We start from the raw sequence: 12969 nt of genomic DNA on the forward strand, positions 1-12969 counted from the left end.
AAAATACTGCTGCCAGGGTTTTAACTCACATGAGGCAGAGGCAGATGCAGATGCTGAGTGTCACTCCAGTCTTGAAGGAGTTACACTGGACTCTCCTGTCAAAAAGAAAGAATCAAACTGACTTTAAAACTGCAACAGTGATGGTGTGCCAACAACGGTGTGTTCATTTCTTGGCACTACTGGCTTGAGATAGACCAAAAACTGGCCATCTATAGGTAAAATTCCAAATCCATAAAATGGAGCGTTTGCAAGAGACTTCAGGATAAAGGTTTTGTTGTTTTTGTAGAGAATAGAGAGGTCATATGGGGATCAAAAATGTCATCTGATCCAAATCTAACTATTTAAAATTTTATTCCAGCAGCAATATGGAATTTAAAATTATAAAATCAGATCAGGTCAGGATTAAATATTTACTTCATATATTCCAATTTAGTTGGAGTGTTTGGGTTCTCCTCATCCATATTTCACTTCTCATAGGTACAGACACTTATAGTAATATATAAATAGCTAGCATGTCCTGAGAGAGGGAAAAACATACAAATTTACTAAGACATTCATTTAAATAAATAATGAAACTTACACCTAATAATTCTGAACATGTTCAATGAGAATCTAATATAATAATAGAAACTATCAAGCTATTCTGTAAGTGTCTGGACTGGCCATTGTAATGAAAAGCGTGTCAAGTTCAAATACTTCCAAAAAGATGGGAGCTCATTTCCTTACACTTTTAGTATTAGATCTATGGGAAGACTGTGAGAAATGCTGGCAACACAAGGAAGCAGGAAGATGAGCGGACTAATGCCCATACAACCCAGCCTGGGCATTTTGCATGCAACACAGACAAGCGGGATATATGCTTAGGAAGTCTGTGAATGTACATCTGATAATGCATCATTTTGCCCTGAAAGAAATGGTTGTAATATGTAATACATATTACAGTAAATGCAGGAAGTATGGAGGTGGACTATGAGGCATGATCCTACTGTGCTATTAAGTTTACAAATCTTGTATTCAGGGCTTGAAAATACTGACAGAAATTCTATACAATCTTGCTTGCAAGCAAGATCAGCAAATGCAATAAGGACTTTTAAACAAACTAAGACTGTGGTGTAAACCAGCAATCATATGCACATTTATGAGTCAGTAAGTTCCTTTATATGCAGTAAGGCTTACTTCTCAGTAAACATGCACTGGATGGCATGCTGTAATTATTTAAAATGCAGCTATAAATTACATTTTAAATCAGATTTTTTTTGGAGGGGCAACATTAACTATAGTCCCATATTCTTAAAATATCCGTTAAAAATGTGGGATGGTATAGATTGGTGTCCTACAACAGCAGGGGGTTGGACTTAATGGCCTTCATGGCCTTCCTACGCTACTATTCTATGATTCTACGTATATACTCAAGTGTTTTGCCTTGTTTTAAAGCAGGATAGACTGAAAGAAATAATGGGCATGAAATACAAAGAGCACTGATATTCCCAGGGTAATTCTGTTTTTTAAAAATCTGTATATATATATATATATATGTGTGTGTGTGTGTGTGTGTGTGTATTTTAAATCACTCTATTTAGTGCTGAATTTCTTTACTTATTTAACAAAGAACTCATTTAATCAAAGGACTTTATTCTGAAACAGTCTGTGAGGATCATAATGCTAAACGAGGAACATACTACACTTCCAGGTTATCAAAACAAATTAAGGTTTAAGAGCCCTGCTGGATCAGAGCAAGGATCCATCCAGAGCAACATAGGCCTACAGAAGGTATTTTTGCCAATTCTACAAGCAAAACACAACAAGACACTGTATGTTCTCACCATTCAACTCTCACGTGTATACAGTTCCACTGGAACACAGAAATTACCGTATTTTTCGCTCTATAAGACGCACTTTTCCCCCCTCAAAAGGGGAAATGTCTGTGCGCCTTATAGAGCGAATGTGTGTGTGCCCGACACCTGGGACGCTGCCGGCCCGCCTGCACCACTTGGCACCACCTGGCTGGCAAGCACTTGGCGCGCACTGCTTTGCCCCCCCCCACCCCCGGTGCAGGTGAGAGCTGTAAAGCTCAGAGAGAGCGATGCAGAGGAGGAGCAGCCGCGGGCTTTAACCCGCCGGCCGCACGGAGAGATGGACTGCTCACCCCCACCGCACGGGAAGACCTGCCGCTGCCGTGCCACCCAGAAGACCACCGCCGGCATGCTGCCGGCCCAGCTGCACCACACCTGGCTGGCACGTGCTTGGCGCGCCCTGCTCTGCCCCCCCCCCCCTGCGCAGGTGAGAGCTGTTAATCACAGGTCGGTGTGTGTTTTCAAATGGCAACCCGTCTTTTAATGAAGCCCATGGGGAAGTGATGGGGAATGTGCCTGTGATTATCAGGAAGCTTTCCATGGATCCCTCCTCTAAAAACTATGTACGTCTTATGGTCAGGTGCATCTTATAGAGCGAAAAATACGGTACATTCTGCCACTAGTTGCCTTTTAAAGCATTCTAAACCACTAAAACAACCTGCAACACTGAATGTTATTAAGTAAGCAGTATAGATAATAAATTGACTAGAAATATCACTTCTAAATGCAATTTAATACCCAAAACACTTTAGAAAAAAAGTCTAATAACTACTTCAGGATAGTTTTAATGGTTATCACAGTAGATTAATTCAAATGTGTTATTTTCAGCACAGTTTGTTTAGTATAAGCTGTCCAGGAAACAATTTGTTGTTGTTGCAAAGTCATGTCCAGCTCTTCACAACCCCATGGACAATATTCCTCCAGGTTCTCCTGTCCTCCACCTGGAGTCCACCCAATTTGTACATATACAAAATTCAATAACTTAGCTACTTGAGCTGTAATATAGATGCTTAAAATTTCACATTAAGGGAATTTATCATACATAGTTATAAAAGACATATTATGTTGGAGACACATTTACAAGATTGGAAAAGCCAACACCTAAACACTAGATATGGGAAGAGAACAAAGTTCCTGTTTACTTTGCAAGAAACTAGTCTTATGTATGGTTCATTCAATATTAGGCATGATCTTCAGCCTTTTCCCCATTTCCCCCTTTGTCAATGTTCTTTCAAACCCAACTCTAGTTAACATGACAAGGAATGCATTTAGAGATCATCAACAAATAAAGAGAATATATAAATTCAAAGCACATTAAAACATGGATATGTTCTGATGCCACCCAATGAACTATTTAAAAATTGTAGTATGTCCCTTGCTGTGTAAAACATGCTCTTTTACATTATGCAGTTATAATTTGATAACCAGTCTATGAATTTGTAACCTCTTATTATTTCTTCCACTGCATAAGAACCACATACCTGTACACCTAGAATGCATACCAGGTGTTACTCTAATTGCTAAATTTCAGTAATTAATAATTTAACACTTTATATGTTTAGTGGCTACTAGCTGGAATCCAAAGTGTTCACACCAGTAGAAGATACTTCTGCTTGCAGGAGGAGATTCTTCCAAATGTAGCTCCCTGCACTGCTTCTCATGACAATGGAAAAGATGGTTTAGAATCCAGTTTGTTTTAGGTTTACTTTTCTCAATTGCTTCAGCCCAGCTCCAATTCCTCAGCAAACCATTTCCCACAGACTAGCAATCTGTCAGTTAATGACTTGTTGGGGGGCAATAGTAGCACAAATACCATTTGCTTCACTCAAGACTGGAAGTCTTGTACTACAACATTCTTTGGACATAACCAACATTTTAAAGCATGTTTCCAACACCAACGGACAAGTGTCTTTTGGGGAAGAAATATAATGAAAAAATTACATTTGAATCTGTCATCTAAGTAGATTAATCTTTTAATACCAAAACTATGACCGTAAGCAAAAAGTAACTGTACCACTACCTGACCAGATATACAAAGAGAACATACATGATTTTAAACATACAATTCTAGAGTGATAAGCACTTTTTGCTACCTCAGCCTCACTCAGGGCTTATAGAGAAAAAACACTGAGGCTGTTTGAACATAATGACAGCAAGTTATGGGCTAATTAACCCCAATTTGTCACAGCACATGTTTGGTGCATTCCACAGCTAGGATAAGTTAACTGCTAGCTGCTCATTCCATGATTAATCTATAATTCCTAGGTTCAGTTGTCATGTAGCAAGTCCGATTAGGTGGTGAATATTCAAATTGTTACATGCCCATGAATATATGGATCAACTGATTTCTGATTTGCAACCATGGCATACCCATTGGGTCTGTGAATTGCGTTTAACCTTGACTGAGAGATTAGGAGCCAGCTGCATAAGTAACACTCCTTTATACCCTTTGCTCTCAAGAGCAAATTCCTACTCTCCTTACCTCAACTGCAGAAAAGAGAAAGTTCAGCAGCAGCTTTCCCTATAGTCAATGCTAACCTATTCCTGTTTAATCAAATCTAGCTCCAATTTCAATGTTTCAGATCTTGGTTGAGAAAAAGCACTGGATAGTATGAGCAGGGTACCAGTATTTTCCTTATCTCCCTTTAAAACAAGCACAGGAAATAACACCCAGATGGTGTATAAGGAATATTCATTCCTGTGGCTAGGTCCTAATAGTGAGCAGCCGGCCACCAATCTTTTGATACCAGCTTTTCCTGCCTTATAAACATAACATTATCATCATCCATTCACTATTTATGACAGTATATTGGATAGATTAAATTTACTTTATACTTTTGACACCAAGTCAACATGACACGCTCTATCTTTTTCCTTGGCACCTCTATATTTAGGAACCTACCTCCTCCTTAATTGATTCCAAATTTAGACCATATCCTGCAGCATATTACTCTGTGCTCCTCAATGCTTGCATCCCAGTTTACCCCTTTCTGATGAAATCTATACTTAAAATGTTTGCAGATAATCTAAGTTGTGACCTATCCCAAGCACCTTTAATACTGCAGTGCAATCTATAAACATAACAAATAGGATAATATGATCATAGTCTCCTTTTCTACATCTGAAAGATCCAGTTGTTCCTTCTCTGTTTACTTTACCTGTGATAACTAAAGGCATATTGTCTAACCACTACATCTTGGGCCCTCTCCCTTTTCCCCTTTCCTTCACTTTCTTTCTTTTAAATGACTGACCAATGTTAGAATAAAACAGAAAGAACATTGTTTCATCTGTCAAACCACTTGCCATGTATTTTAGGCTTTGTCGCAAGTATTTATACTTTTTCTTTTATCTTGTTCCACATAATTACAAAAATTGATTTTCTTTTGATGGCTGTGACAAGACCTGAAGAAATAAAATGAATGTGTGCAGATCAGCAGTGGGCAGAAGGCAGATCAGGATCTACTGGTAGATATATGAGTGATTTGCAGTAAATCTACAAGAGAGTCTGAGTTTCTATTAAGGATTTAGCCTATATCTCATATTGCACTTTCAGTAGTATTACTTCAAGCAGGTCAACATTTGGTCCCATCTAAAGTATTTTGTTCTTAAAAACAAAACAAAAGAACAGAACTATTCATGTACATGCCCAAACGCCTCTTATATTGTAAGCCAGAAGAGGGGAGAATTCTTTTTAGGGGGTATCCCCACTTTAGAAACAGGAGCAGTGGTGCTAGAAATGAATAGTGACTGATCAATGTCCCTTCTCTTTACCACTGAAAATACCTTTAAAGGGCTTCTGTCAGGGCTGGTGAAATCATTACCCCTGCTTCTGCCAAGGGAAGGAGACATTTCTTGAAAATATAGAGCAACCATTCGATTTGAATGGTGTAATTCATGTGTCTGAGATAGGTGGGCCTGTTTCCAACATAGACCTGGTCATTCAGTAGTGCTTCTATCGCCTTCATTTTGCTAATTTTTACTTCATAATTGTTAGTGCTGCAGTTTGGATTTTACTACCCTCATAGGGCAAGGGCTGTTGAGGTCCTTGTAAGGGCACAGGACTCACACCAGATACAAGACAGAAAGAAATTAAATGGGTGTAGCTTTAACCAACATCAGAGGATGGACACAGCACCATTGAATATTCAACTTGTACTAAAGTTTCAAGGAATCAATCTATTTTTGATAAAGCCCAATACTTGAAGCTCTCTTTAAAGCAGTAAAAAAATATAATTCAGAAGAAAGAAACTTCTTTGGAAAGAAAAACCAAAGGTGCTTAAAGAAAAAAAAATACGAAGAAGTATCTGTTGCTAACATTTTGGAACAATATCACGCTTTATGCACAAGAGGGCTGCATACTTTGGCCTTGCATGTGGTATGATCTAGGTTTAACCATACAGATTTAGCCACTATCACATGGTTCATATTATTGGAAGAAACTTCACTCTCCATGTTGACCAACCAGTCCTCAAAGAAAAATAGGCACTTTGCATATCAATGCATGATCACCCTGGATGTTTCCTGGTTTTTTGGTTATAAGCCAAAGTGAAACTTTCAGCCTTCATGATTCCATCCTATGCTTTTTCACATGGCTCAGTAACACCGATATGCTATTTGAAATGCATGAAAGGAGCACCAGTTTCCAAACATTACAGTGGAGAAGGACTGCAAGATAATTCACATATTGATGAACAGAAAACCAAAGATAGAAACTCACAGTTAGCAAGTGACAGGTATCACCCCATTCATTTCAAAAATAATCCACTGTATGGCCAATTTTTGAGAATCTATAAAAACTATTCTTCTATTCAGATTTTTGAATGAGAAGCAAAGGAGACAAGGTGTCCTTTTTCTGTAATAGAACTGGCAAAGGCCATACACAAAAATAGGGTAGATTTATTGAATCACAATATAATGAAGAATTGTTCTGTAACCTGTGATAAGATGGGAACACAAAAGAACTTAGTACTGACATTTACTGAATATTTACTAGGATCCTCACACAATGTTCAAGAGAACCAGGAATTTAAAGGATTGGCTGATATGCAGTAACATTCAACCACTGCTCAAACAGTGCAGCCTGTCCTTCCAGGTGGAATTATCTCCTAGAGCATGGGTCCTCAAACTACGGCCCGCCAGGTTAATTTATTCAGCCCACCTCAAAGCTTTTGGACTCGCTCGGAGAACGCTATCTCCGCGGTCATGCTTGGGGGAGGGGGGGAGATGGCCGCAATCGCGCCCACCTTCCCTTCATGAGTGCAAACGTGATCACAACTGTCTTCCCTGCATGAGCACGATCATGTCCATCTCCCCCACACCCCAGCACGATCGCGGACAATGTAGCTATGTTCCTTGAATATGGACATGCTCTTCCCCACGTCATATTGGGCTTCAACTGCAGTCCAAGTGAACAGAGCAAACATTTTTAAATTTTTAATCTTTTAACATTTTAATTATTGTAAAATTTATTTTAATTTTAATTGATTTTTAAAGTGCAGTGTGCATAGGAATTCATTCATATTTTTTTCAAACTATAGTCTGCCCCCCAACAGTCTGAGGGGCAGTGAACTGGCCCCCTGTTTAAAAGGTTTGAGGACCCCTGTCCTAGAGGGCATCATCTGTATTGGATACTGTGTGTATTAAAAATACACCACTGAATGCCGGACGTTTATAAACCCAATAGAGTTTGAGATCAATCTATTTTCTATCTGTAGTAGCACACATGTAGTCTATGCAATTAAATGCTCTTCTGATAAAATATATGTGGATATGACAGAAAAGTCAGTTAAAAATGTACAAGTGAACATTGCAGTACTATAAGGAATAACAAACATTCTCTCAAAAGCCATGGAATATTTGTCACTGCTATAAATTTCCTAACAATGCTAAAAGTCCTTTGAGCATCAGCAACAGGGCAGAGGTGATTGTTTCTTTCACATTTTATACAGTGCCTCCTGCGGCCAATTAGAAGCTTGTTCATCAGGATGATTCACGCCAGTGGGCACAGTATTTCTATATATTACTAATGGGTAGACACAGTTCTTTTAGTGTAACAATCAGACAGGTATCAAATGAGTCCATGGACATTAAGTAACAAACTTTCCAGTGAAGTCTATAAAATAACAAGTTTACTAACAGTTTCTGAGACTGTTTTTTGGCATGAGAAGCTCAGGAGTAGACGGCAGGACAGCACTATAGATTTATATTCTGAATATGGCTCTTTTAATTTTAAAAAATAGCAATAAGTTGTATAAATGCTCATAGTTATTTGTTTTTAGTTGTTTCTATATACCTTGGAATAAAGCAAAAACAATGCTACATGGTTATAATTAGATGTGTTAAGATACTTTGGAGTTATATCAAATAACCAGAATATTATATGTTTGTATTTTCCCTATAGCCCTTAAAGGAAGAAATCTGCATTTTCAAAATGTGTAGATAATAGAGCTCTTTTTCCTTGGAATTCAAAACTCTTTTTTTACTTTCTCCCACAGTTCTTTCTCCTCTGCCTTCCCCTCTTATTTGATTATGACAAAAAAAGTGAAAGCGGTATAGCTGATCATTTATATGCAGAAGGCATTAGGAGATGCATCTGAACACCTGTGAATGCTGATGGCAGACCCCATTCAGACTTCAGGATTTCAACATCAAGATAGACAGGGGGGTTTTTTCATTCCATGTCCTATCTCCCAACCTGTTTTTTGTAAAATCTTTTCAGCCAGAGTTCTCAAAAGCTTGCTCATCGTTTTGTGCATGTCTGGTTAGTCCTAATAAAGTTGTGACAATTAGGCCTTCCCATCTTATTTTGTTTTATTCAAGTAAAGGATACATGACAGAAAATGCATAGAAACATTAAAAAATGGTATTCTGATCTTAGAAATGTGTTAACAAGGCATAGCAAATTCAAAAGAAGAGAAAGTACCCAAGGAGGAGTTTTTTAAAGAAAAAATCAGATACACATGATAAACTCAATGGAGTAGAACAAAGCAGTGCAAGGGGAAAATACAAAACCATTACATAACCAAAATTAGATCATCAAAGTCAGTTACACAGACAAAAGCTGAGGAAGTCTGTGTAGAACCCAGACCAAAATGGCTTGAAAAGAAACAGAATCCAATCAGGAAGATTCATACCGGACAATAAGAAATTGGGTCAATATTCTAGTGATATCAACTAACAGAAAAAAGAATAGATCTTAAGTAATTAGAAAACTTGAACAGTGGAGAAAAAGAAAATCAAAAGCTACATCTAAACTGCAAACTTTAAGAAACAACATAGGAAGAAAGACATTTTAAGCTAATCGAAGATCCGTAACAGCAGGTTTCATAAATGAACAGACCTTTACTAAAATAGACAGTCCACCTCCCTGAGAACACTATAAAGTACATATGTTTTAATATGCTCAGATTTCTCCTGATATAAAATGAATGCCCCTGAGAAAAGGGTACCAATAAACTCCTGCTTCCTTCAGCACTGAAGCAAGCATCTAAATCATCATCATATTCATACTCACCAGCTAATGTATAATCCATATCAAATCCAAAGCACTTTATTTTTTCCATGGCTAGACTTCTATTTACAAAAACCCTGTAGAAAATAAGAGACCCAATGGTGAGTATTTCTGATATAACATCTCAACTTACTGTATTCCTTAAAATGTCCAAGAAATGTAATTCTACTTCCCAGCTTCCCAGCAACAAAATCAGATTTTTTCACCTACATTGTATGTATGAGCATGACAGGTAAACTCTAACTGCAGTCTTCAAAGTAAGCTTTACTGAACCAGAACTCAAATATGCCCGACCGCCCCTTGAGATCTGCGGGAGAGTCCCTTCTCTGGGAACCCTCCATGAAAGAAATTAGGAGAGTAAGTACTCGGAGGAGGGCTTTCTCTGCGGTGGCACCCAACCTATGGAATTCACTCCCCAAAGAGGTCCGCCTGGCACCGTCGTTACTGGTTTTTCGGCGCCAGGTAAAGACCTTTTTATTTAAACATCATTTTAATTGTTAAAATATATGATCTGGCCAGGACAACTTCTTCTTCCTTCTCTTTTCTCCTCCTATATTCTTTATTTACTTATTTTATACTGTTAATTTTAATTTTATATTATTGTATCTCAGTGTATTTTTGTATTTTTGTATTTAAGTGGTAATTTATTATGTTCTATTGTATTTGAATGTATCTTATTGTGTTGTAAGCCGCCCCGAGGCTTCGGCAAGGGGCGGCATAGAAAAGTAATAATAATAATAATAATAATAATAATAATAATAATAATATAAGATAGAAGAACAATGGGCTATTAAGTTACACCTCCCTGGTTGATAGAAAGAAATGGAAGCATGGAATGCTGATGTAATTGGGTCCTGGATAATTTGTCTACAAACCTTAGTTAATTAATCAAAATGATGTGTAATAAAATGACACGCAAAAATCAGTCCTGTTCATCACTGAAGGTACCTAAGATACAGCATCCCCTGACAATTGTATTCTAACCTAACTAATATATGGAAGTGTTGGAGCAAGTTTTTAATTTTATCTTCAAAATAAGATGTCAAATAGAACACTACAAGTTCCATTTGATATATCCAAATAATATAGTTTGATGCAAATTAAGATTAATAGGTCTACTCTGAACTGCTAGACTCAAACCTATCTACTACACACTATGATTTTTAATGTCTGCAGGCTCTTTGCCTATAACTCTGGAGCAGACTTTAGGTCTTGCAAAATCTAATTAGAGTTGCAGAACAGAAATGCAGAATAAGATTCCTCTGAGCATATGCTTAGCCCTGCAATTTATTTTCAGTATAGAAACTGCAGCTTGCACACAAATCTATTTTTGTTTTATCTACATGTTTCATTTTTGGCAACTATTTTAAGAGGAAAATAAAGCTTTTTTTCCCCATTACTGTTAGGAGGCAGAAACCCTTGATAATCAAGTGCAAATCACATGGAGATATACTAGGAGATCCCTGTCTACCTTTTGCCTACCCTTGTGCACTTGTTTATTATTTATATCATAATGCTGTCTTGTTTACATCTGCCTGTCCAGACATCTTGCACACATCACTTGGTCTCCCTCAGCATGACTCCATGTTCAATGACTTTGATCAGTAGCTTGCTTTTTGGCCTATTTTCTTAATGACATCTAGATTCTGCGTGAGTCAAGACTGTTATTGTTATATTTATTTATACCCTGCCTATTCCCAGTAATTTAGAACTTAAGATGGCTAACATTAAAAACTTATACAATTAAAACATTCAAAAATGTACCAAAGTGTTTTAATAATATAAATTAAATACTCAAAGAGTACAAAATACTCAGATTAAAAATGCTATGAACAACATAAAAAGTAAAAACAGTCTAGTGCAAACTCATAGGTCCAGACCTCTCTCAGTGCTGGAACAAAAAGGTTTTCAGGAAACCAAACTGGTGGGGGGGGGGGGGGGGACCAACCTAGCCTCCCTAAGAAGGGAAGATTTTACAGCAACATTGTATGGTGGGGGAGATATGACTGTACAATCAATTACTACCCCTCAGAGCTTGTTAGAGCAAACCAAGTGCATTAGATACAGAATGTAGTTGTACAAAATAGACAATTTAACAGAACATAGCGAACAAACACTGGGCTAAATTCAGCTGACAGACTCACCAGTCAGCCCACTATTCACTCATGTACTACGCTGCAGCACATATTCACGGCAGCGTCCATTCCAGGACAAACAATGCACCATCTGGAACTTTCAGCTGTCAATTTCCTGACAGCAGAAAGGAGGAAGATAGCAAATGAAGGATCTTGAACCCTCTCTTCACTGCACTCAATTCTAACTTGCGCAATCAGATAATTGAGTTGTTGACCCAGTACAGTAGTTCTGTTATTTCTAGACTCTCCCAAAATTTGGGAAGCAGAATTACAAGCAGCATGCTCCTTTAATTTCTAAAACAAGTTTGCCCAACTGCGTGATAGATGAGTATATGAAAATAGTATGTTTAAAATGAATTAGATAAATTTCTGACTGTATATAAGCAATACTATCAGCACTTTAAATCTTTTCATAAGGCAAAGTTAATATTCAAAATTAAAATAATATTTCAATATATGATGCATCAAATAATTAATCATACTTCTAGATTAATGCCAGACATTTTACATTTTAATGTTTTGCTTAGATATTCTAACTGCTAATTAGATCCTGAGGATTAATCTAATATTTCATTCACACACGTTTGGATGAAAGGATGCAAAATATCAAAACAAGCAGAAAAAGTACATACAAAAAGGGAGAACTACCAACTGCCCCTATTCTCAGAGTTTTTCTCTTCCACAGCCAAGCACTGAATGGGCAGCAAATGTCACTGCAAAGGAATTCATAAATGTGAATATTTGAATAGCAAACTTAACATCCAAGGTCAAACTATCATATTCCTGCACTAGCAATCTTACCTCATCTCACTCAGACGCTCCTCTTGTGAAATTTGCAGCCGTCCAATTCAGCGACTTGCCTGATCACATTACCTAATTTCTTGAAGGCTGCCTACCCTGGTATATATACACAATTTAACTTCAGTCTGATCTGACTTTAGCAAAGCACTGTGCTTGAAAAAGACTGAAGATACCACATATCTCCTTAGACACTGCTAGACAACATACAGCTGTAGCTAATTTAACAAGTCACTGGATATCACTGTTCTACACAAGTCCATTTGGAATAGAGTTTCTCTGGCTATTGCATGTTTTACCCTTAACTTTCCAATGCAGTTCTAGGAGTCACACTTTCCTGGCAAGCTGCCTGCTTTGGCAGTGGAGCATGTAAAGTACAACGGGAGGAGAGGAATAGAAGGAGAATTAAAGATGATAAACTTCAGTTATGTAACATCATGCATCATAATGTATTAGAGGAAAACCAAACAGAAGAAGCGGTTCTACAGATATTTCATGATTCACTGATGATATATTCTGGAACCAGCAGGAAAGGCAGCACTGCAGGGAGGGAGGGAGGGAGATGGAACTCGTTTTTGCATTTGCGTTTTCCACAAAAGGATGGGTTGCTTATCTGTTACTTTCGTTCTTTGAGTGATCATCTGTACATTCACACATACAAGCTCTGTGCCTG

General features: G+C 37.6%; 1 protein-coding gene across 6 annotated transcripts in view; it reads right to left on the reverse strand.

Moving 5' to 3' along the window:
• The window catches only part of NT5C2 (5'-nucleotidase, cytosolic II), a 94219-nt gene that overhangs the window by 44063 nt on the left and 37187 nt on the right, over positions 1 to 12969 (reverse strand). For 2 of the 6 annotated variants that reach the window (XM_044437874.1, XM_044437892.1), the window contains exons 2-3: positions 9367 to 9440; positions 30 to 95 (exon numbers count right to left, since the gene is read on the reverse strand). Coding sequence is in view for 3 of the 6 variants with exons in the window: in XM_044437865.1 (XP_044293800.1) it covers positions 9367 to 9440; positions 12131 to 12211; positions 12300 to 12304 (160 nt within the window). In the remaining 3 variants the exon portion in view is untranslated. Of the gene's footprint in view, positions 1 to 29; positions 1944 to 9366; positions 9441 to 12130; positions 12212 to 12299; positions 12320 to 12969 lie in introns of those variants that run through there. The other 4 variants (XM_044437865.1, XM_044437845.1, XM_044437855.1 and 1 more) reach the window with 4 other exon arrangements.

This window comes from Varanus komodoensis, unplaced genomic scaffold (genome assembly GCF_004798865.1).
Source record: "Varanus komodoensis strain SLA01 unplaced genomic scaffold, ASM479886v1 scaffold1, whole genome shotgun sequence".
Taxonomy (NCBI): Eukaryota; Metazoa; Chordata; class Lepidosauria; order Squamata; family Varanidae; genus Varanus; species Varanus komodoensis.